General features: G+C 37.4%; 1 protein-coding gene across 1 annotated transcript in view; it reads left to right on the forward strand.

Moving 5' to 3' along the window:
- Positions 1–1,676: 1,676 nt before the first annotated feature.
- bmp5 (bone morphogenetic protein 5) overlaps positions 1,677–23,153 on the forward strand; it is a 71,121-nt gene continuing 49,644 nt past the window's right edge. Inside the window, exons 1-2 of the mRNA XM_004914496.4 lie at positions 1,677–1,883; positions 2,124–2,838. Of these exons, the coding sequence (XP_004914553.1) occupies positions 2,367–2,838 (472 nt within the window). The 5' untranslated portion in view covers positions 1,677–1,883; positions 2,124–2,366. The remainder of the gene's footprint in view (positions 1,884–2,123; positions 2,839–23,153) is intronic.

Raw genomic sequence — 23,153 nt, forward strand, 5'->3', positions numbered from 1 at the left:
AATTTGGATCTCCATATCTTAAGTCTACTAAATTATTCAAATATTAAATAAACCCAATAGGATTGTTTTATCTCCAGTGAGGATTAATTATATCTTAGTTGAGATCAAGTACAAAGTATTGTTTTATTATTACAGAGAAAAAGGAAATCATTTTTAAAATTGAGAATTATTTGCTTATAATGGAGTCTATGGGAGAAGGCCTTCCCATGATTGGAAACTTTCTGCATAACGGGTTTCTGTAATCCTGTAAATCTTGAAAAAGTCACAACTTTTTTTCTGCTACTTTTTTGAGTTTTAATGCAAAAAAATGAGAATCTCATTTTAAAAAAAAAAACAAAAACATTAGTAATTGCCACCTTGGTAGCATTTATATGGCTCCCAGCCAACAACATGGGACCACCACAACCTATATATCTTGCAAAATGTTACTTGACCTCTAAAACTCAGATCATCAAGTTAAATGCCAATAAATAAAACCTGTATAAAGGGAAAGTCAACATATGTTTATATACAGAAGCATTTACAACTGTGTGTGATTAATTACTTAACAGAATAGGTGTTCAAATGGAAAAATATATGGTGGCTGTCAGGCATAACTGTCTGTAATCCCCCTGTATTTTAGATTAAAACAGAGTCTTGTGTAAACATTCCAGGTCCTGAAAGACTAATCACCCAACAATTAATGTGATGTCTAACAGAAACAGTAGCTGTCCTAGGACTGACCCACTGCTGGTCCGGAAAGTCTCTGATTACATCTCACAGGTTCTGTTTATTGTAAATCTTTCTGGTAAACTTTACACGTTGCAGATAAGTGATGAATAAAGCATGACATAACATATGGTCTTGGCTCAAGGTGCTAAATACTGGGATGGAAATGCTGTTCTATTCCAAATGATGCATAACATGTTATAAAACTTCTTTGGCAGCACTGAAACTCTGTCATGTAGGTGCGTGGAAAAAAAACAAAATGTTGCAATGTACACAGAATCGGCCTCAAAGTGCTACGATACTTAACTAAAAGAATGAGATCCCCCCAGAATAAACAAAAGATTACGATATTATGTATCATGCTGATAAAATTATTGGCATCAAGTAAAAAAAAAATTGCGATTCCCTTTGAGAAAAGAATGAAAAGCAAAGGCCTGACTCCAGATTACATTACACGAGTACTGGAGTCACCTGTGATCTGAATTTAGCCAAAGCGATTCCCCAAAGGAGAACACCTGAGCAAGGCTGCGGCAGCTACAGTCGCATGAAGCTGCACTATGCGGACACTTTCATCCTAACGCTGTTCTTTGTGGAACGGGGGTAAAATCATGTCATGCGGTACTATAAATATTAACGGGAAGCTACCAAAGGTAAAAAAGTATTGTAATGCCTTTTTTGCATCTGTGCAATAGAAATGACACAACAATTGCTGGAAAGTGAAAACTGAATTTGATACTTAAACTAAATACAGTAATTTTACTTCCTCCGTGCGTAATTACGCGAAGGGCGTGCCACACTTGTATAAAAGGAGATCTAAATGTGTTATATATATATATACATATATATACACTTAAGTCTACATGTTACCCAGAGAACCAACCTTCTTCACCTTCTGCAAAATTTAACCCGAAGCATCTCTAATGGGATGCTGGGAGCTGTAGTGCTACAGAAGCTGAAGAGGCAGACTTTAGCTTTACCTATGCTGTAAATGGCAAGTACTCTGTATAGAAGAGCAGCTTGCAAGCAGAGGAAAAGGGGTTAAGCGTGCTTTTCCTCTTCAGTTTCAGATTACAATGAGAAGCCTCTTGTTTCCCAGCAGGGTCCTGCTTCCATTCCACTACATTCGCCTTCAGATCTCCCTGGCAGTTTGCTCTGTGTCTGTGACTGCGCTCTATGTAAGTGCAAATAGGAGAGGGACACCGCAAGGCGTTTAATGCACTTATATCCATTTTGCAAAGTAATTCATCTGTAAGAACGGGATGTCCATTGGCAAGAGGAGCAAGTGCTAACGTTGTCAGGGCGTTTGCTGAGTGCAAATAGCAAGGTTTAATGTGCGAGTGGCTTAGGGTTTCAGTACAAAGTGAGCTTGGGCAGAGAACTTGATGCAATGTAGTAACTCTGAGCTTTCACTACAGGGGGTGCCCGGGAGATGGGAATGACTGAATCATGGACATTTGCCTGAAGGAGACTTCTCATATGGTATTTAGATTGCACCAGAACAGCTATTGGGACCTCTAGAAGAGATTCTTGAACATGTCCCAGTCGGGATTGGCATTGACCTAAGATAGATTGGCTTGCATTGTTGACCTTAAGGTGAGGACTTTACTGGGTTGGATAACTGAAAGGGAAGCTGCCAAGGACTCCTATCCCTTGAGAAAATGATTGTGGACACCTATCTCCTTAGGGTGCTGGTGGTGCTGTTCTGCAGTTGCCATGTTGTGCGCGCTTTGCCTGGAAACCATGTCCACTCCAGCTTCATCTACAGAAGACTCCGGAATCATGAAAGAAAGGAGATTCAAAGGGAAATCCTGTCTATTTTGGGTTTACCCCACAGACCCAGACCATTCTCCCCCGGGAAACAGGCCTCTTCTGCCCCACTTTTCATGCTGGACTTGTACAACGCTATGGCTAAGGAAGATGACCACAGCATGTTGGGGTACACACTAAGTGGGGCAATGTTAGAGAGTAGGGGTCTGAGAAAGGGTTACCCTGTCGTTGCCAACGGCTACTCGCGAAAAGCCCAGGCTTACCGGAACGCTCCACTTACCACCCAGCGCCCACCTTTAGCCAGCCTGCAGGATTCCAACTTCCTCAACGATGCAGATATGGTCATGAGCTTCGTCAACCTAGGTAGGTGTGAGCATTGCTGGTATTTCAGCATCTTGTAAAAATGCCCTTGTGTGGTTTGTTCTTATATTCACTTGCAGTACCGAAGATGTGAAAGCTATAAGTTATAGGGGGCTTGTTAGACAGAGGCAGGAAAAAATTCTAATTGTCTGTAATGCCCTTTAAAGGTGCCACCCAGCCAAAAGTTTTACTATTGTACAATGAAACTTCAATACAAATGAAACATGTCCAATGGTTTAAAAGTTTTTGCAAATGTATTTGCGATTAAACCACTATCTGTCTGATATTTATATTCTCTGCACGACTGCTTTTGACTCCTGAAACTATGCAGCAGAAGGCAGCTGATTATCAGACCCGGAGGAGAACTGGCTTCAAATACATGATTTCAAAAGTCATGACCAGAAATGTTTAATTAACACAGAGTTAGATGAGAGTTATATTTTCTTTCATTATGCGAAAAATACAGTTTTTTGGGTTCAGAAGTCATTTTAAATGTTATACTTACTACAAGAGTTACACGATTTAATTGTCTTCTTTTCCATTAGTCCATATACAGTCCCCTGTGTGTCTATCTGAGCCATGTTTATGTTTATGTAGAACATGTAATATCTATGGAGTGATAGTATCTTGATACTGCAATTATGTTATCTTTGGGAGCTAGTTCTTCCTGTCATAACAATCAGTCACATTGTATGTTTCAGTGCAATATAGTATCAATGCCAAAGAATGTATTTTTGCCCAAGATATCATTGTGCAACTTCTTTCAGCACTTGACTGCTCCATATGTATTTGTGAGATATTATCTGACTGCTTTAGTTAATAGCTGTGCGGGGCGCTCATTTAAGGACTGACAGATTAACTATATTATCTTGCCAAATCACCAGAAATCCAATTTCTTAAATCGACTCAAACTGCAAAGTTCCTACATCAGACTGAAACAGCATCTGACAGGTCACATATTGTACTGATCAGAGCCCTTTGCTTTCCTTTAGATTGGAGCCTTCGGCACATGTGTTCCATGGTACAGTACTTGGTTACAGTATTTAGTGTTTAGGTACAGTACAGGCGCTTTAGGCTGCTGACATTATTTACCCTCATGGTTTTACTTGTTTGATCTACATTTCATAAAAGAACAATTGTTTTACTCAGTAAATGTTACAATGTGAAGGATTATAATGATTCAACAATTTGCTTTTTGTCCATAATATTTTCCTCAATTGCCTATAACTATAAATATCGTAAAGTACGAATGACATCAGGGAATTAGTGCAAACCCTATGACCTCCTATACACATCAGTAGAGGGATCATGTAGGCACAAACCATGCAGTACAGCCTGGGGTTCTTACCAACTGAGGACGAGGCACGTTTCACGGAATCCAAACTGAAACACTTACCACTTTGTTAAGAGACACTTATACATCCCTGTCAGTTTATATTCACATAATCATAATACTCGTCTGATATATCTGCCTTAAAGTGTAGTACGAAAATATGAAGTAGTAATAATAATAACAACAATCATAATTACCATTTTCATCATCATCATCATCATCATAGTCATTATTGTTTACACAGAGACACTATAATAGGCAGTACTGTACCGAAAATCTAATTAAGGGAATTCATTTAATTAATGTTGAAAACATGCAAAACATTTGCAGCCTAACTGTGTTGATGTAATTTATACTTAATAGCACAGTATTACTAACGGTGTATATTAAAATAATGGGGATCTACACCTGCCTTTTAAAGGATAAATAAAGAGTTTACGAACAGAATAAAAACGTATTTATATGTGCTAAAATACTAAATAATAATATGTGATCATATATAGCCCAATTACACACAACAGTATTTAAAATTACTGAGGAAAAAATAAATAAAACGCACACATTAATGTACTGAGATGTTGCGCAGTGCAGATGTATAAAACTGTTTCATGCTGATATAACATTTCGCTTTTAAGGCTTTTTGGATAGAAACGCATTGTATAGAGAGCAGGAACTGCAGCCAGTGCTGATTCTACTGTCCATGGGGAATACATCCAAGTTGTTGTAAATGGCAGCTCCTGGGTCTGTGCTTGGTGAAAGCAAGGAAGGAAATGATTAGTTGCCACAGGGCACCGGGCAGGATTAGAGCGGGCACTGGCCTCCAGAGCGCAATTCTCTGCTAATAATATTATGACATAAGACAACACAGATTCCTCGAACGTTAAACAGAACCAGATATTGAGAACAAAAGGTGCAGTTGTATTCCGATTTCTTCATAGACCCCCTCAGTCAAAATCAGCGCTGAACTTCTCACCTTTAAAAAAAAGCCCATTAAGTGACACTTTGAGTTTGAAATAAAAGGAAGGCAGCAACAAGCGGGGGCATTCATCTACATGAAACAGTGAAATACCAATCTTAAATAAAAATATGATTGCTCAGCGCCGCATGACAACTTATTGAATTAAAAACCGGCATAGACACCAGTACTATAAAGTTAGTGTAATGTTCAAACTTGATGCTGTGGTACCCCAGTAACAGTGTCATATTTCTACATGGTGAATTAGTATCTCTAATATTAATATCATATTCCTGCATGATACATTAGTACTTTGATGTTAGTGTAATATTCCTACATTAATACTGGGATATAAGTGTGATATTCCTACATGATACATTAATACTGGGATATAAGTGTGATATTCCAACATGATACATTAGTACTGGGAAATGAGTGTGATATTCCTACATGATACATTAGTACTGGGAAATTAGTGTGATATTCCTACATGATACATTAATACTGGGATATGTGTGATATTCCTACATGATACATTAGTACTGGGATATTAGTGTAATATTCCAACATGATACATTAATACTGGGATATAAGTGTGATATTCCTACATGATACATTAATACTGGGATATAAGTGTGATATTCCTACATGATACATTAGTACTGGGAAATTAGTGTGATATTCCTACATGATACATTAGTACTGGGATATTAGTTTGATATTCCAACATGATACATTAATACTGGGAAATGAGTGTGATATTCCTACATGATACATTAATACTGGGATATGTGTGATATTCCTACATGATACATTAGTACTGGGAAATGAGTGTGATATTCCTACATGATACATTAATACTGGGATATGTGTGATATTCCTACATGATACATTAATACTGGGATATAAGTGTGATATTCCTACATGATACATTAATACTGGGATATAAGTGTGATATTCCAACATGATACATTAGTACTGGGAAATGAGTGTGATATTCCTACATGATACATTAGTACTGGGAAATTAGTGTGATATTCCTACATGATACATTAGTACTGGGAAATGAGTGTGATATTCCTACATGATACATTAGTACTGGGAAATTAGTGTGATATTCCTACATGATACATTAATACTGGGATATGTGTGATATTCCTACATGATACATTAATACTGGGATATGTGTGATATTCCTACATGATACATTAGTACTGGGATATTAGTGTAATATTCCAACATGATACATTAATACTGGGATATAAGTGTGATATTCCTACATGATACATTAATACTGGGATATAAGTGTGATATTCCTACATGATACATTAGTACTGGGAAATTAGTGTGATATTCCTACATGATACATTAGTACTGGGATATTAGTTTGATATTCCAACATGATACATTAATACTGGGATATAAGTGTGATATTCCTACATGATACATTAATACTGGGATATAAGTGTGATATTCCTACATGATACATTAGTACTGGGAAATTAGTGTGATATTCCTACATGATACTTTAGTACTGGGATATAAGTTTGATATTCCAGCATGATACATTAGTACGCTGATATCAGTGTGATATTCCTACATGATACATTAGTACTGGGATATTAGTGTGATATTCCAACATGATACATTAATACTGGGATATAAGTGTGATATTCCTACATGATACATTAATACTGGGATATTAGTGTGATATTCCAACATAATACATTAATACTGGGATATAAGTGTGATATTCTAACATGATACATTAGTACTCTGATGTTAGTGTGATATTCCTACATGATACATTAGTACTCTGATGTTAGTGTGATATTCCTACATGATACATTAGTACTCTGATGTTAGTGTGATATTCCTACATGATACATTAGTACTCTGATGTTAGTGTGATATTCCTACATGATACATTAGTACTGGGATGTTAGCGTGATATTCCAACATGATACATTAGTACTGGGATATTAGTGTGATATTCCAACATGATACATTAGTACTCTGGTGTTAGTGTGATATTCCAACATGATACATTAGTACTCTGATGTTAGTGTGATATTCCTACATGATACATTAGTACTCTGATGTTAGTGTGATATTCCAACATGATACATTAGTACTCTGATGTTAGTGTGGCATTCCTACATGTCTGACAAACACAAGTGGTATTTATTTAAATGATACAATATAAATTAACTTTGTTTACATATATGAGGCACAAATGCATTTTTAGAAAATACATTTTCTGCTACCTAATAAAGTGGGCGGTCCACCTATCTGTCTGCCTGTCATCTATAAATCATCTATGTGCTGGCGTATAATAGAGCATAGTATCACTGCTAATAACTAAAATTATTTTATTTTCGATTTCTAAGGTGAAATTAGGAAGCGGTTATTGTTATTGGAAGAAGCAAGAAAAATGCAGGTAGGGGAAAGACAGGTAGAAAAGCAACTGTTTTGGCACATTGGGAGTGAGTCTCTTCTGATATCTTTTCCATTGATTTGGTAAATTGCGTTAAAATTTTTTATAGACCTTATTTCTTAGACCTTAAAGCATTTTTATAGACCTTGTTTCTCTGCAGAGGATCCTTCTGCATCCAGAACGGAAAGGAAAAACAACCTTTTGAAGACCCCAGAACATTTTTTGATACCCAGGACAGTCACTTAATAGTCACCGTCCCTTTGTACAGTATAGACATAAAAAATGATCACTAGGAATGATCAATATAAAAAAGGCATGACGGTTTGGCTGAATCGGAATATAAATAAATAAATAAATGTGGCAGAATAGTTTTGATCTATTGACTTAGTGTGACTGTCGAAATTACAATGCCTTAATGTAAATACGCCCTGCGACAGATATAAAATACCTCGCTGATGTTCCCAATTAAATCCCCCTAATGGCTTTTTTTCTAAATAGATGGCAAGGAGTGATGGGAGTTGCAGTTTAGTAACAGACTGCAGGGCCGCAGATTGACCGCATCTCCAGGTGTAATGATAGGATAAGTTACCAATAATTACTAGGTGAGCCAAGATAAAAGTTAGAAGGTGATGGGTGAAACGCCTTTCAGGTAATGATTGGCTACGGAGAGAAGGTGTGAAGCAGAGAAATGACTTCTCGCCCGTAAGGAAAGGGTTCGAGGGATTGCAGTAGAGATCAAAAACTCCTGCGACAAGCACAGATCTGACTTGATTCCTCCCATCACATTCTTGCCTTTAATTGAAACACGTTACTAGCAGGTTTCCCAGCTGAAAAACAAGATGATCCCCAAGCTACAAAGAGGGACAGAAGGAAGGATCCGACTTTCTCATTGTGATGTGGTGGAGCCGCCGCCCAGTCCGGGAGCTACACAGGGTGCAGAGAGGTCACTCACCCGAGCACATTCCTCCCAGCAACCCCTTGGGGGGACTCACACTCTAAATCAATCGGTTCCGCTTGGAATTTATCCATCAAGGTTTAGATTAAGCCCCAAGCAGGAGAAAATGAGCAGTTTATGAAGTGGCAGTAAGGCTCCCCTGGGTTTGCTTGTCTTGGGACACTGCCATTTGGAATGTTTTCCCACACCCCTGCCTTCTTTTATAAATCCCTTTGTTCTCTACTTATAAAGTCAGATGCCTTTTATTGCTCGTCCATATGATATGTCCAGAGGCAAGCGAGCAGAGCTGGCCCATTCAGGTGAATAAGCTTTCCCAATGCAACCACTAGAAGCCTGCCTTCCCTAGTGTCAGTGCCCGGTCGGCACCAGTACTATAGGAAATACCGAACATAATATCATCTATAGTTCCAGTTGCACCTGGTTTTTAGGTTTTCCATAAGCCCTCTGTAAAAATATAAACACAATAATAATAATTACTCTCTTTTGGTCAAACGTTAATATTACACTACAGGTAACATTTCAAGGAGTTTATTGTGTCACTATTTGCGGCCTGGTCTGTATCAGCGCCTCACTGGCGCAGCACAAATGCCCTCCTTGTCCCGTAGAAGCCTGGCATATTTCCCCTTAGTTCCCTTCCATCCCTTAATCCCCATTCAATAACACTGGCTGAGCCGTGGGAAAGCTCTTGTTGCTGTTAGTGGAAGTGGCAGCGTGGGTGCCGGGATCGCCCATGAGGAGAGGCCTGAAATGAACAAGAGGCGCCATTGTTCTCTCTGTATTTATGAATGACTCACGCTGCACTCATACATTATATTTTATTGGCTATGGCGTAGGGTTTCCCCATTTGCTCATCTAATAAAATGAAACACCGGTCTGGCAGGGGGGGAAATGCACCTACACCGTGCTGGGAATGAAAGAACCAACCTTATTTAACAAGATTATCTCTTCAGAAGATTTATGAGTTATTCCAACTGGAGCCGAGTTCTTATTCCCATGAAAGGCAATGAATGGCTGGAGCTGGAGGGGGCCACAGTTTACATCTTCCTTTTAACTGCAGGGGGGCCATGTTGGCTAGAAGCAGTTTGTTAAACTGTGCATCCTTCAGCTTCAGACATACCCTTTGCCTCTTTCTACTTATAAGCTAATGCTTTTAATATCATGTATACAACATCATGACACTTTTAATATCATAAAAAAGTGTCAGTGCTTCATAGGATAATGCAACAGGGTTGAAATTGGTCACTGGACACCTAACCAGTATCAGTAGCTTTCTCAATAACCAATGCATTCCTGCATTTTTAGTTATTAAATGAATTCACATGTTAAAATACTCGATGAAATGTGTTTACCAATAATTCACTGTAAGTCTATAAAGCCTAGAGCTGGCATATTTTCCCCAGTAATTTATTCCAAAGATAAAACTGGTGACTTTTCTATACCTGATCATTTTATCTGCATGTTTTTGTGGAGGAATGAACAGAGAAATATTCTTAGGAAATAAAGGAACCATAATGTATGTATTTGTGGGGATGGGGTAAAGGAGTTTTTTGATGAACAGATTGTTATGGCATATACAGCCAGATGACACTTCCAGTGGAGAACAGACTCGCTTACCTATACACCCAGATTCAATAGCAATTACCACTTCAAATTTTCAGTATGTATCTCTGTGATAATGACTTCCTATTTGCTGAAGTTTTTGGTCTTAAATGGGCGCTATAATTTTCAAAAGTTTCCCCTATGCTGTGCCAAAATAAGCAATTTAGCAAAATGAACCCTTAACATAATACTTCTTATGTCTGATGCGGAGATTAGTCTTGAGTTGATTAGGATATTAGTGGTCTGTGATAAATCTCTCCTACTGCAAGGGACTAATCTCCCCAAAAAGCCTTCCCACAGGCAATAATGTGAATCAATGGTGGGAGGGTATATGCATCGCTAAGTCGCCTGAAGTTTATAGTATTAGTTATTTCTAGTATAGTAGTGTGATTATTCAGTCCACAGCATTCACTGTGTTGGCTAGCAATTCAGTTACAAGTGGCCATACACTGGAAAATTTAACCTGCTGATTCAGCTCATTCAAACCAAGTCAGCAGTTTATGTGTCTGTGATGGTGATGTGGTCCTCTCCCATATGCATACCATTACTGTGATCCAATCATTTGGCCTTTGGACACATGAAGCGATGCCACCGACCAGCCCAATATTGCCCACCTCAAAGTGGACATATCAGGGAAAGATCAGCTTGTTTGGCGATCTGTTGGTCTGGTGTTATCACTCTATGTGTGCACATGAACCGATGCACACTGATGAAGTAACAACCTATTGTGCCATTGGCCTGAATGTGGGGAAGTGCAACATTGCCAGAATGAAATGTGGACTGTATGGGGGTACATTACTTAATCAAAAGGGCTGACAGTGCAGAATAACAATGCTGTTGTTGGCAGAATTATTTAAGTGGAACACATACAGGCCAGTGTTTTCTGACCTAGCTGCCCAGATGCTAATGTTTAGGACCAGTCTGACTGTTTACACTGAAAAAAGAACATTCACTTATTTAGCTTATAGCCTGCTTATGCTGATCCCAACCAAAGAATAGATATTCTGTCCAAATACATTGGCAACTACCTCCTCAGAGGGCAATCAAAATAATAGTAAGAGGACCTCACAGTTAGAGGATCTCCAGTTAAAACACAGGCTATTGGGTCATACCCCAGACCTTCAGTTTGAGGAGGTAATCCATACCATAAGATCCAGCAGGCACTTACAGAACCCAAATTAAGTGTGGTATAAGAAAAATAAACTTTATTGTAAATACAAATTAGGCAGAAGGAAACAAGTATGCTTGCAAGGTCCATTACCTGCAATATGTATCAGCCCCCAATGCCATCAATGATCATCAGCCTACATTGACCACAATTTTTGTCAAAATGCCCCCACACTAGGTCCCCACAGAGAGGCTAGTGGAGACCTGCTGACAATGGGCAAGGCCTGGAAGACATAGGATAAATCAGAAAGTAGAGAGGAGACCTGGCCATCAGTCAAGATCTGTTTCCTCTCTACATTTGCAAAAGCACTTTGAGATTAACAAGTTTTCCAAGGGGAACTTTATACAAGGTAGCAATGATTCTAAACAACACAGAGACATCAAGTACAGAGACAGCATATAAAAGGGGGTACCATCAGTCACCTTTTAATGACCAGGAGTACTACAAGAATAAGTCATTGGAAGCACACAAGGTAAGATAGCTGTGACTTGGACAGGTCCATAAATTAGAATTAAAAATAATGTGGGGAATCCCACCCCAGGGCAACTTTTTTCCTGATGCACTGGGTGGGACTTTGTTAATTTGTTATTCTGTGGATAAATTGTATGGCTTTGGAAGTTATTTAACCAAACTCCACTGTATGCTTGTGTTGAGTAAGCAAGTTCAGGAACAGAACCACACATTTACAGTATAATCCTCTGCTCATTTAGAATCTGAGTACATTAATAGCCCAGTTTACTATATCAGCAAACACTAAATAGCCATGTTGGCCCATGGAGAATTGCAAATGCTATTGAACTGGTTTATAAATAGTGCTATTAGCCCAAAATATTGTGGTCTTATTGGTCTTAAAACCCGTGTCATGCTATTTAATATAAGGTTCACGTCCAATAAGTGAAAGTTACTGTGCTGTACTGGTTTCAAGTGACTGAATTCAACACTTCCTTCTGAATTTTCTCTAGTTTTTCATATGCTCTGATAAACCAGAAACCCACAAATAAAAAGCTGTAGAAAAAAGTCCTTTGCTAATTAAACATGAAACACAATATGTATGTTATATGTATGTTATATATATATATTATGCCTCAGGCAATATATCTCACTGCACCATGATTATATAGTACACCAAAATTAATTAATTTGAAAACATGCTGCATTCTGAGTGTCCAAAATTAGATTTGTGTCAAAAACTGCACTTGCACACTGAGCCCTTCATGTAATCAATTCATCCATTCCAGGTTCCTAACACTTTTCACGGAAACTCGCAATAAATGCAAACACTAATTGTTTTTGTGGTAGTGAACCACTGTTATTACAGGTATAGGATCTACTTTACAGAATGCCAGATACCTGGGGGTTTCTGGATAAGAGATCTTTCCGTTATTTGGATCACTTTACCTTAAATATGCAAAAGATTCCAATAAGATTTTTTTGTCACCAATATGGTTTCATGCAGTTTAATTACCATCAAGTACAGGGTACTGTTTTATTATTACAGAGAAAAGTCAATCACTTTAGAGTAATTAGAATTATTTGTTTAAAATAGAGTCTATGGGAGATGACCTTCCCATAATTCTGAGCTTCCTGGATAATGGGTTTCTGGATAATGAATCCCATACCTGTATCATCATAACCATGATCATTAATATTTAATTATATAATAGCAGAAAGTTATACAGTGCTTTACAATAATATTATAATAAACTGGGATCTTACATCAAAATAACAAAAAAAACAAAATCACCATTTCACTTCTCTTCAAAAGATGTCAAATACAGCTTAGCAAATGAAAGCTGTGAATTCATGAAAACTATTCTAGAATATCTCAGTACCAAATGAAATGTGTTGCTTGGACAGTTCATTTGCCATTATGTATGTTTTATTGTAAATTTCCTCTTTTGAATGGATGACAAACTTTTATGCAGTTCCCTCTTAAAACATAAACTTTAGACAGCAATTTACATCCATTAAGTAACTGCCTTTTAGTTGGTAATATTATTTTATTCAGAAGGTTTCTTTGGTTTCTGAATTACCAGAAAAAGAGGTCAGGTTACGTACTGTACACAATAAATATACTATGATGTGTAGTTTACTTAATCTAAAAGGAAATAGGCAACTTCCTGCTCAATCTGGGAACATGTTCACAGTTTATGAACAGGAGAAGAAGGGGAGAGTTTTCCCATTGCAGTCCTGATATTTTTATGTGGATATGCAGAAATTCACACCTAATATAAGATAATGTAGGTGAAAATTGCAGTATGCTCTAACTCTGAACCCCTTTTTTTTTAACCCAAAATAAGATTAAAGTAAATTTGCACACAGTCTTTTCTGAGCTTTAGGTCCTACAGTATGCTGACAGGATCCAATTGCAAAGAAAAGTGGGCTTAAATGGACACTCAAATTCAGTTTAGCAGCATAAAACTAGAATTAAAGTAAAATTCACAGTCGCTGGGGGTCATTTATCAACACTGAGCATTTTTGTCCAAAAGCAATAACCAATCAAGTTTTTGAATTCATTATTCCACCAGCATCTGGTTGAAAAAAGCCAATCACTGATTGGTTGCTATGGTTTACTACCCATGGGCAAATTTGCCCAGTATTGATAAATGAGCCCCTATGTTTATAATTTTGCTTTTGTTTAACAATCCCCTTAATCATTTTGAATCATCTTGATTAAAAGGTTTATATGGCTCCCAAAACTACTCCAGACCACAAAAAGTGATTAGTTGCCCTATATCCAATTTTGACTGTGGTAATCACAACCAATCAAAATGTCTCATGAGTTATTGTTCAATTTCAAAGTCACCTAATTCAATACTTTCTTTGTACTTGACTATTGGTAACTTCTCTGGAAAGCATTTATCCTCTAAGGTCATTTCCAATGAAGTGGATAATGGGTAAAGGGGCAAGTGAAAACCTTTAGACGTCTTTGAATTTAAATAAAATTGTTTTTAAAACACTTTACCAGATCATATACACAAGGGCTCAGTATGTTACATAATGCCCAGTCTGCAGCTCTGCATTACAGTCAACAGTGCAGGTTTGCAACTCAGCAAGACCCTCGCAGTTTTCATTTTAGGCAACACTCGCTTGTGTGTTTATAAGACTAGTGTTACTCCTCTCCACATTTTTAGCATCTCTCTCACAGGGATCATTTTAATACTACTCTTATTTTTTGTTTACTTCATCCTCTACTTCCCCATAAAGTAAAAAACAAAATTTTAAGTTAATGGTTTCTGTAATAAAATGCTTGACGGATGCTCCTTTAAAATATTACTTAAGTCATATCAGTGCTGTGTAGTCTATGTAATAAATCACTCAGGCGTTTTTTTTCTGTTTGTCAGTAACATCACTAGTGGCAGTCAGTGGAGCAAGTTTGCACACATTATTTTTGTTGCTGACAAACAAGAAGTAAAACCCACAACAGCAGCAAGTTAAGAAGGAACAAGAAAGTAAGAGGTACACTATGTGGTGTGTGTGAAGAGGGGGGACCCTTGATGTTGTAATATATAAATAAATCTAAATTGATTTGAAACCCTTGTAAATAAGGGTATGGGACCTGTTATCCAGAATGCTTTGGGACCTGGGGTGTTCTGGATAAGGGATCTTTCTGTAATTTAGGTCTCCATACTTTGTCTACAAAATATAATTTAAACATTAAATAAACCCAATAGGATTGTTTTTCTCCAGTAAGGATTTATTTTAAGTTATTTGGTACTGTTTTATTATTACAGAAAAAAAGGAAATAAGTTTTCAACATTTAAATTATTTAATTAAAACGGAGTTCATGGGAGATGGTCTTCCTGTAATCCGGAGCTTTCTGGATAATGGGTTTCCAGATAATGGATCCTATGCCTGTACTGCAAATGGGCACAGCCTATTAGTTTTCTTGCATGGCATAAAGTAGGCCCAGAAATGCAATTAAAGAGACTAGTAGTGCAGCTTGATCAACAAAGATCTCAGCTGCCATTTTTGGATGCTCTAATAACTACAGAAGAACTTTGAGTGAGTTCCCTCTCTCCTTTGTAATATTATATTGCAATTTGGGTTTTGGGAATAAAAAGCAGTTCAGCGTCTTTAGTTTTAAGCCCCATGAACTGTGCATGGTCGGCTTTCAAATAAATCTGCATATACAGATGTTCTACATATGACTGTATATATAACGATTTCATCAAGGCAGACTTTTTTTCTGTTCTTTCTAATTGCCTGTCCCTTATGGAAGACAACAAACAGCTTTTCAACAGTTTCACATTTCTATCATCACAACCAAGTTTGTTAAAAGTGTATAAAAGAGCCAGCAGAGAGATCTTTAATATGAATTAATGCTTTATGTCAATCGAGAAGGAAAAAATTGCCAAAGATACCAAGCCAAAAAGGTGGACCATCATCCTGAAAAAGATCTCAGGTCCCTTGAGGACTCTGTCCTGAGGTAAACTAAAACTAGCTTAGTCATATGTACAGCTGGTGAATAGGTTGAGTTGTTTTAAAGAAATGACTGATCAAATACTACTGTGTGAGGCTGTATCCTTACTCTAGGACAAGATTATGTTGGTATGATGACGATGCTTTTGGAATTAATTTATATTTTTATAAGCTTTTCTATAATACCAATATGCTGTATGATATTACCCTTTAATACTATCAATTCTTTATTCATATAAGAACTAGAATTTGAGGAGAAACTAATGGCTATAATAATCCACTCCTACACCCCCTTAGGGCATTTATATTAGTAACATGTGTGCAGAGAGTGCTGAGGGACATTTGATCATGTCTAGCTGGAATTTTGGGTTGGCACGTGGCATGCAGAGCAAGTGTTATGCATCAAACTAATAGACATGCCACACATGGTGGATAAATGCAGGCAGAGAATCTGCTCCTAAATTTGAATCGCCACTCTTTTGTGTCTCAACCTGGAACCACTGTGTCAGCCCGGGTGCAGACACACAAAGCTGATTTTTGCTCCGAAACATACTGTATGAGTATGCATTTCGTTACTCAAATGCACTCCATGTGCCTGTGCCTGGGCTGATGTAGTGTCTTTAAGTGCAGACACAGAAGAGCGCTGATTCAAGTGTAGGTGCAAAAGATATATTTGTGGGGTTTTAACTTTACTGAGATTTAAAGTGACACTGACACAAAAAAACTACTTCAAAATATGAATGTACATAAAAAGTTACCTATAGGTCATGTTGATCTTTTTTTCACTGATAGGGCTGCTTTTGTAAGTAATTGTTACTTGAAGTTCCTAAACCTGACTGTTTTGCCAACCTGACTGTCCCATCTCAGCCTGTCAGTTACAGCTTCTAATGGTAACAGACTCCTGCTGCACAAATATGGCAGCCCCCTCATGGAGAACAATGGGGATCAGGATAGGTAATGTTCAAGCATCGGGCAAATACTTTTATGGCAAAATTTTAAAGCTCATGCAAAGACAGTGTAATGATATATTTAAAAAAAGTTTAATTTCAGGTGTCAGTATCTCTTTAATGGCCTTCTGTACCTGTGGGCTGTATATTACTGACATGTATAAACAGCTAATGTTTGTTTAATGGCTGCAAAGATGTTTTGAGTAACTATCTTTGGGGCCTAGCACACAGATGATAAGCTTTGTGTTAACCAAAGTGTTTTATGAATACATTCTAAAGTAAAAAACAGATGTTAGTAGTGATTAAAAAGAGATTGCCATACTACCCAAGTGGAGTGAATATACAGTAGCCCACTATAATGAACTGTGTATATTTCATCATTTATACAAACCTGGTAATATGTCTTTATTGAAAATAGCAAGACAAGATTACATACCTTTGCACTAATCATGGCAAGTTATTTATTAACGGGCAACATTTCTCACAGAGATAAACAATGGTAGTGCATTATAGTTACTGGTAGTGCTTTATTAGTTAACCAGTTTTCTACTTATTTTCTACTTATTTATTATTTTGTGTTCTTGCACTTTACAGTTATATAGTTATATTGAAAACAATATTCAAGAAGTCCAGTGATTGACTCAAATTACTTCCTTTTATAAACGATAAATTAATGTTAACACAAAAATGGAAAGCTTTAATTATCAACTTATCAAATAAATAACAGATTTGTTGCTTACTTGTTAAATCTCATTTATTTTGTAGTTTCCCCCGTCTCTGTTGTTCATGCTTCTCAACTTTCAACCTACTTGGTATAAATTGCCCTGTGCCTGTGTTATACCCTTTCAATTGTTATTGGATGTGATCACATCTCTTTGCTCCTTTGCCCTTCTCTTTTGAGGGAGAAGGATTTAGCCCTACACAGGCAGAGGGGCTCATAGTAGCCCTACTGCAGAACCTTGTTAAAGACTTCATTAAACTTTCATTCCTTGCCATTAAGCCATTTACAGTTATTTGGATTTCCATACCCTGAGCATAGTGGTGATGTCAACATTTTTGTGAAGTTTTAATTATATTTATTTTTTCTGCCAAGTAGCTTAGCTTCTTAATTGATGTTTATTTGTGTTAGAACGTGAAAACTAGGGGCAAGCTAAGTTGCACTAAAAGTAATTTTTCAAATTTAATAGAACACAGCTTTACCGCTAACAGAAATAATCAACTGAAAAAATGAATATATACAATATAAAGAAAATTAATATACATGGCCTGGTAGGAGAAAATAATTAAGTGTATTCAAAAACATAAATTTAAAATCCCTATAAAATGTAGCCATATAAGGAGATATTATTGTCCTTGCTATGGCGAAAGCCAAATACATTAACATTATATTATATTATTATGTTAAAGGACATGTAAACCCCGCCACGGAAAATGTATTCAGCAAACAGCCTCTTTGAAATCTTTAAAGATTGTTCAAAGGTTAATAGCAAGACTGCAGCATCCCCTTAATCATGTAGGATTTATTCTCCTCCACTTACCCACTTTGCCTCCTCCATTAAGAATGGACTTTACTCTTGGCTAACTGAGCATGCTCAGTTCTTATCAACTCAGCTTGCCAAACACCTTCCAGTTCTTATATTTATTTAGCAGATGCCCCTAGGCCCCTGTCTCTCATGTTTTCACCCTCCCCTTCATTAGTGTGCAGCCACGTGCATGCACATATTTCCATTGTCAGTAGGGAAAATGTAGGGTTTATATGTCCTTTGAGAGAAGTTTGTTTTTAACCTGTATATTAATGCAGCCATACATTTTCTACACTAACAGGGCTGATGCACTCAAATTTACAGATACAGAACACCTTGTTTTTTAATCTATAATGCAGAATTTTGCTCTGAATTCTATTGTAAATGCTGAGACCGAGAATGTGCCAGGCCCCCTGTTAAAAAAATCTTTGGAGGGGCACGAGGGAAGTGATGCGCGCCTTCTGCTTCCTGTAGAATTATACCACTGCACTTGCATCTGCCACAACTTGCACATGTTAAACTTTTACATATGAAAATAAGTGTCCATTATAGTAAATTGCATGGAAGTTGTGGCACATTTCACTGAATTTGTGTTGGAATATGTTAAAAACTGCATTAGGGTTAAAAACTGCATTCCCTCAGATGCAACCAACTGAGGGAATCTTGGGCTTACTGGCAAGTCCAGACTGACTTGCACTAGCACATAATTTCTAAGGGCAATGTCCCATGGAAAGTTTGATTGCCCACAATAGATCTCTGCTATCTTATTTCCTACTTATTTTCCAAAATGCCTTTCCACCAGCAACAAAGGGAAGGGTGGAAATGCCTATGCAAGTCACACAAAGTTGTCTGCAGGAGGGAACTTTGCATGACTTCGGAAAACCAAAATGATGTGTAGGCCTTTTCACCAGTGATTCCCTCAGTTGCTGCTGGAAAGGTTTTTTTTGGAAAAAAAAGCAGCCTGCAGTAGCAGAGACCTATCGCGGGTGACTACACTCTCAATGGGACATTACCTAAGAACAGGCTGAAGAGACACATTGGCTCTCACCACGGGTTGCAAAGGGGCATGTATGAATGAAAATACTTTTCTGAACTGTATAGTATACTAAATTGTGCAAAGTGGCAGAATGCTGCCACTTTGGAGAGCAATTTAACAAAATTGAAAAACTGGGCAGCAAAATCGAAAATGAGATTCACAGTTGAAAAGCACAAAGTTATGCACATTGGTAGAAATAATTGAAATACGAGTCATATACTAAATGGTAGTGTGTTGGGGGATCCTTAATTGAGAAAGATACGGGGATTTTTGTAGATAACAAGTTGTCTAATTCCAGGCAGTGCCATTCTGTGGCTACTAAAGCAAATAAAATGCTGTCTTGTATAAAAAAGGGCATTGACTCAAGGGATGAAAACATAATTTTGCCTCTTTATAGGTCCCTGGTAAGGCCTCACCTTGAGTATGCAGTGCAGTTTTGGGCTCCAGTCCTTAAGAAGGATATTAATGAGCTGGAGAGAGTGCAGAGACGTGCAACTAAACTGGTAAAGGGGATGGAAGATTTAAACTATGAGGTGAGACTGTTGAGGCTGGGGTTGTTTTCTCTGGAAAAGAGGCACTTGCGAGGGGACATGATTACTCTGTACAAGTACATTAGAGGGGTTTATAGACAGTTAGGGGATGTTATTTTTTCCCGCTTTAGATTGAAGGAACAGAACTTTCATTTGAAGCAGCGTAGGTGGTTTTTCACAGTGAGGGCAGGGAGGTTGTGGAATGTCCTTCCGAGTGGTGATGGCAGATTCTGTTAATGCCTTTAAGAGCTGGATGATTTTTTGAACAAACATAATATCCAAATCTACAATTAATATTGATGTTAGTATATATGGTTTATGTATGTGAGTGTATATATAGGTCAGTATAGGTTTATGTGTGTGCTGAGTTCTCTTGGAAGGGTTGAACTTGATGGACTTTTTTTCTACCCAGCTTAACTATGTAACTATGAATAGTATTACTGTGGTCTGAATTTTGTCTCCATTTGTGCTTGTGTTTATAAATGAGCCCTATTGCTTCTGTTGATTTCCTTGATGTAGGTTCAAATTGTAAAACAGTGCTTAATACAGCTCAGAACAACAGCTCGGCCTGCCTTGCACCCTTGCCCCCCCATGTCCCCAACTTGCACAGCGAATGAGTTTGCAGAAGTTACGTAGATGAATGGGAGATTTGGTGTGCCGAACTCAGTGAGGGCCTGATCCAACAGCAACACAGGCAGAAGAGGTACATGCCCAGGCACCCCACTGTGTTTCCTAGGCCTATGCCTCTTAAGTCTGCCCTTAGTTCCGCCCTGATAAAAGCTTTTGCTCACATAAGGATCTTTGAGTGTAGGTTTTCTAGTTTATACTATTAATATGTACTATGTATATGTATACATTTCACTCTCTTCTACCATCGAAGTACATTGTTTGTTGTGTCTCCAGTGTCTCCAGCTTCTTATAACCTTTGTGACCCTGACTTTCCAAGCGACTCTTATCAGATGACTGTCTGACCCCTTTGTTAATTGTGTTTAATTGCTTCCTTCTGCAATTTTGTTTAGTGAATTGGTCAATGCTTCAATAACATTATTGTCACTAATGCCAACAGAACTTGTGGGAATGCATGCTTTAAAGGTCTATAAAACAAAGCGACTGACTATTTACAATGCTTATAAGCAAACGCACTGTGAACTACTATGGGCTGGGAGCAAGCAATAAAAAAGAACTGTGCCTATACTCCATTGCCTTGTTTCAGTGATGTAGGACCCAGAATAGCATTCATAATACTAAGCAACATTTTGGTGCACTTTGTATTTGGAGATTTTGATAAATATGCCTATTTCTTTCTAGAAGACCAGTATCTCTTTGACAAAGTAACATGTAACCTTGGCTTTGTTTACTTACATTTGTGATGTTGTTTTCTCTACTGGCTGAGTATTCTAGTATATTTTGTAGGAAAATAAACTCTCAGTCTGTTTAAAATAGATTACTTTGTAGTTTCAAGAGTCATTTTGCAAGGGTGTACAGAACAGTTTGTAAAACTAGGAATACTGGAAAATGCCTTCTTGAAAGCCTAATGGTCTCAGCTTGTAGGTGCAGCTGGCCACTGGGGAAGGCAACGTGCATGGATGTAGCAAACACTTCAGTATTTCAATTCACCTAAAGGTCAGAGCACAGGGACTGTATTTAATGCCTTATTCAGGGCATTTTAATATATTTGAGGACATTTTACAACTGCACGAATATAGATTCAGTTGTAGCACAAATTGAAGCAATTCTTTAAAAGCACACTACTTTCATACTTCATATGTGCTAGCCCTACCCTATAGTGGTGCATGACAGTGGTGCATACATCCTGCCTCCTGTTCTGAACAAGTGCACACTTTGACACCAGGCAATCCTGAAGCTACTGCTGTCTTTAAGCTAGTGATAATTCCATGGTTTCCACTGTGGCCTTCATCAATACACACAGGGAACTTATGCCTAATGAATAATGTGCAGATGTCATTTTGATGCCAAGGCATCTTGATAATAGATAATTCTAACTTTTCTAACTCTAACTTTTAACTTTTCTCCTTCTTTACTATTTATATAAAGACCACCTCTCCTATAATGCTTTAATAAGACTGGGGGTGCAGTAATAAATGCTAGTACATTAAAATAACAAATTCTACTAGTATTCTGTATAGAGAAATAGGCAGCAGGCAGATAATTAATATTGCAGTGTAATGCGCTATCACAGACACTAGAGGGCATTTATGTAACCTCTGGGGCATGGAAACTGTTGCTTAGAAAAGTGCAGAATGTCAACAATAGATTTAAAAATAACACTTCCTTGCATATCTACAGTTTGTTAATTTGCAAATACTGGTATAATATGTTAAATAATGGCAACTGAATTAAAGCACCATGATTAAATCCTACTACCAAAGATCAAAGCAGAAATATGACCTATTAGTAGAAAATTTACTTTAAATATATTTTTTCATAGAAATACCGAAAATAAAATATCCATTTTGTTTTTAACATAACTGCAGTTATAATAGTTGTTGTCCAAGCCATCCCTCTAATTGTAAAGAAGGTGTGCAATGCACAGATTAAACCATCACACAAAGTACCGGAAACCAAATAAATAAATAAATATCTCTGCACCAACAGCAGTCAATACAAGATGCTTTGCTCTTAAGAGCAGTCCCTATGTCTATGGTCAGAGATTGTCATACTTGGGGCCCCAGTGGATCTTCTACTGTTATGGTAAGTCACTGCTTCTCTGTGTTTTTTCTTAAAACTAGTCTGCTCCATTAAGGTTTCTCCTTCTGGGAACAAGCTGGAAGGTAGGATGAACTATAAGTGAACGCATGCTTACAAAACTAAGGAAAACTAGCCCATTTGGTATGGGCTTGGGTCAACTGCAAATCGCTAAGGGCACAAAATCTTGGCTGTTATAGCTCCATGCACTTAAGGGGATGTATTGCCCCTTAAAAGAAAACTATACCCCCAAACAATGTAGGTCACTATAAAAATATATTGCATAAACAAGCTCATATGTAAAACCCTGCTTCATCTAAATAAACCATTTTCATAAAAATATTATTTTTTAGTAGTACAGGTATGGATCCCGTTACCCAGAAAGTTCCGCATTACAGAACAGCCATCTCTCATAGACTCTTTTATAAGCAAATAATTTTTTCTTTAAAAAATAATAAATAATAAAACAGTACCTTGTACTTGATCCCAACTAAGATATAATTAATCCTTAATGAAGGCAAAACAAGCCTATTGTGTCTATTCAATATTTAAATGATTTTTAGCAGACTTAAATTGTGGAGATCCAAAGTATGGAAAGATCCCTTATCCAGAAAACGACAGGTCCCAAGCATTCTGGATAACAGGCCCCATGACTGTATGTGCTATTGGGTAATTCTAAATAGAAAATTGCCATTTTAAGAATTAAC

This window comes from Xenopus tropicalis, chromosome 5 (assembly GCF_000004195.4).
Source record: "Xenopus tropicalis strain Nigerian chromosome 5, UCB_Xtro_10.0, whole genome shotgun sequence".
NCBI lineage: Eukaryota > Metazoa > Chordata > Amphibia > Anura > Pipidae > Xenopus > Xenopus tropicalis.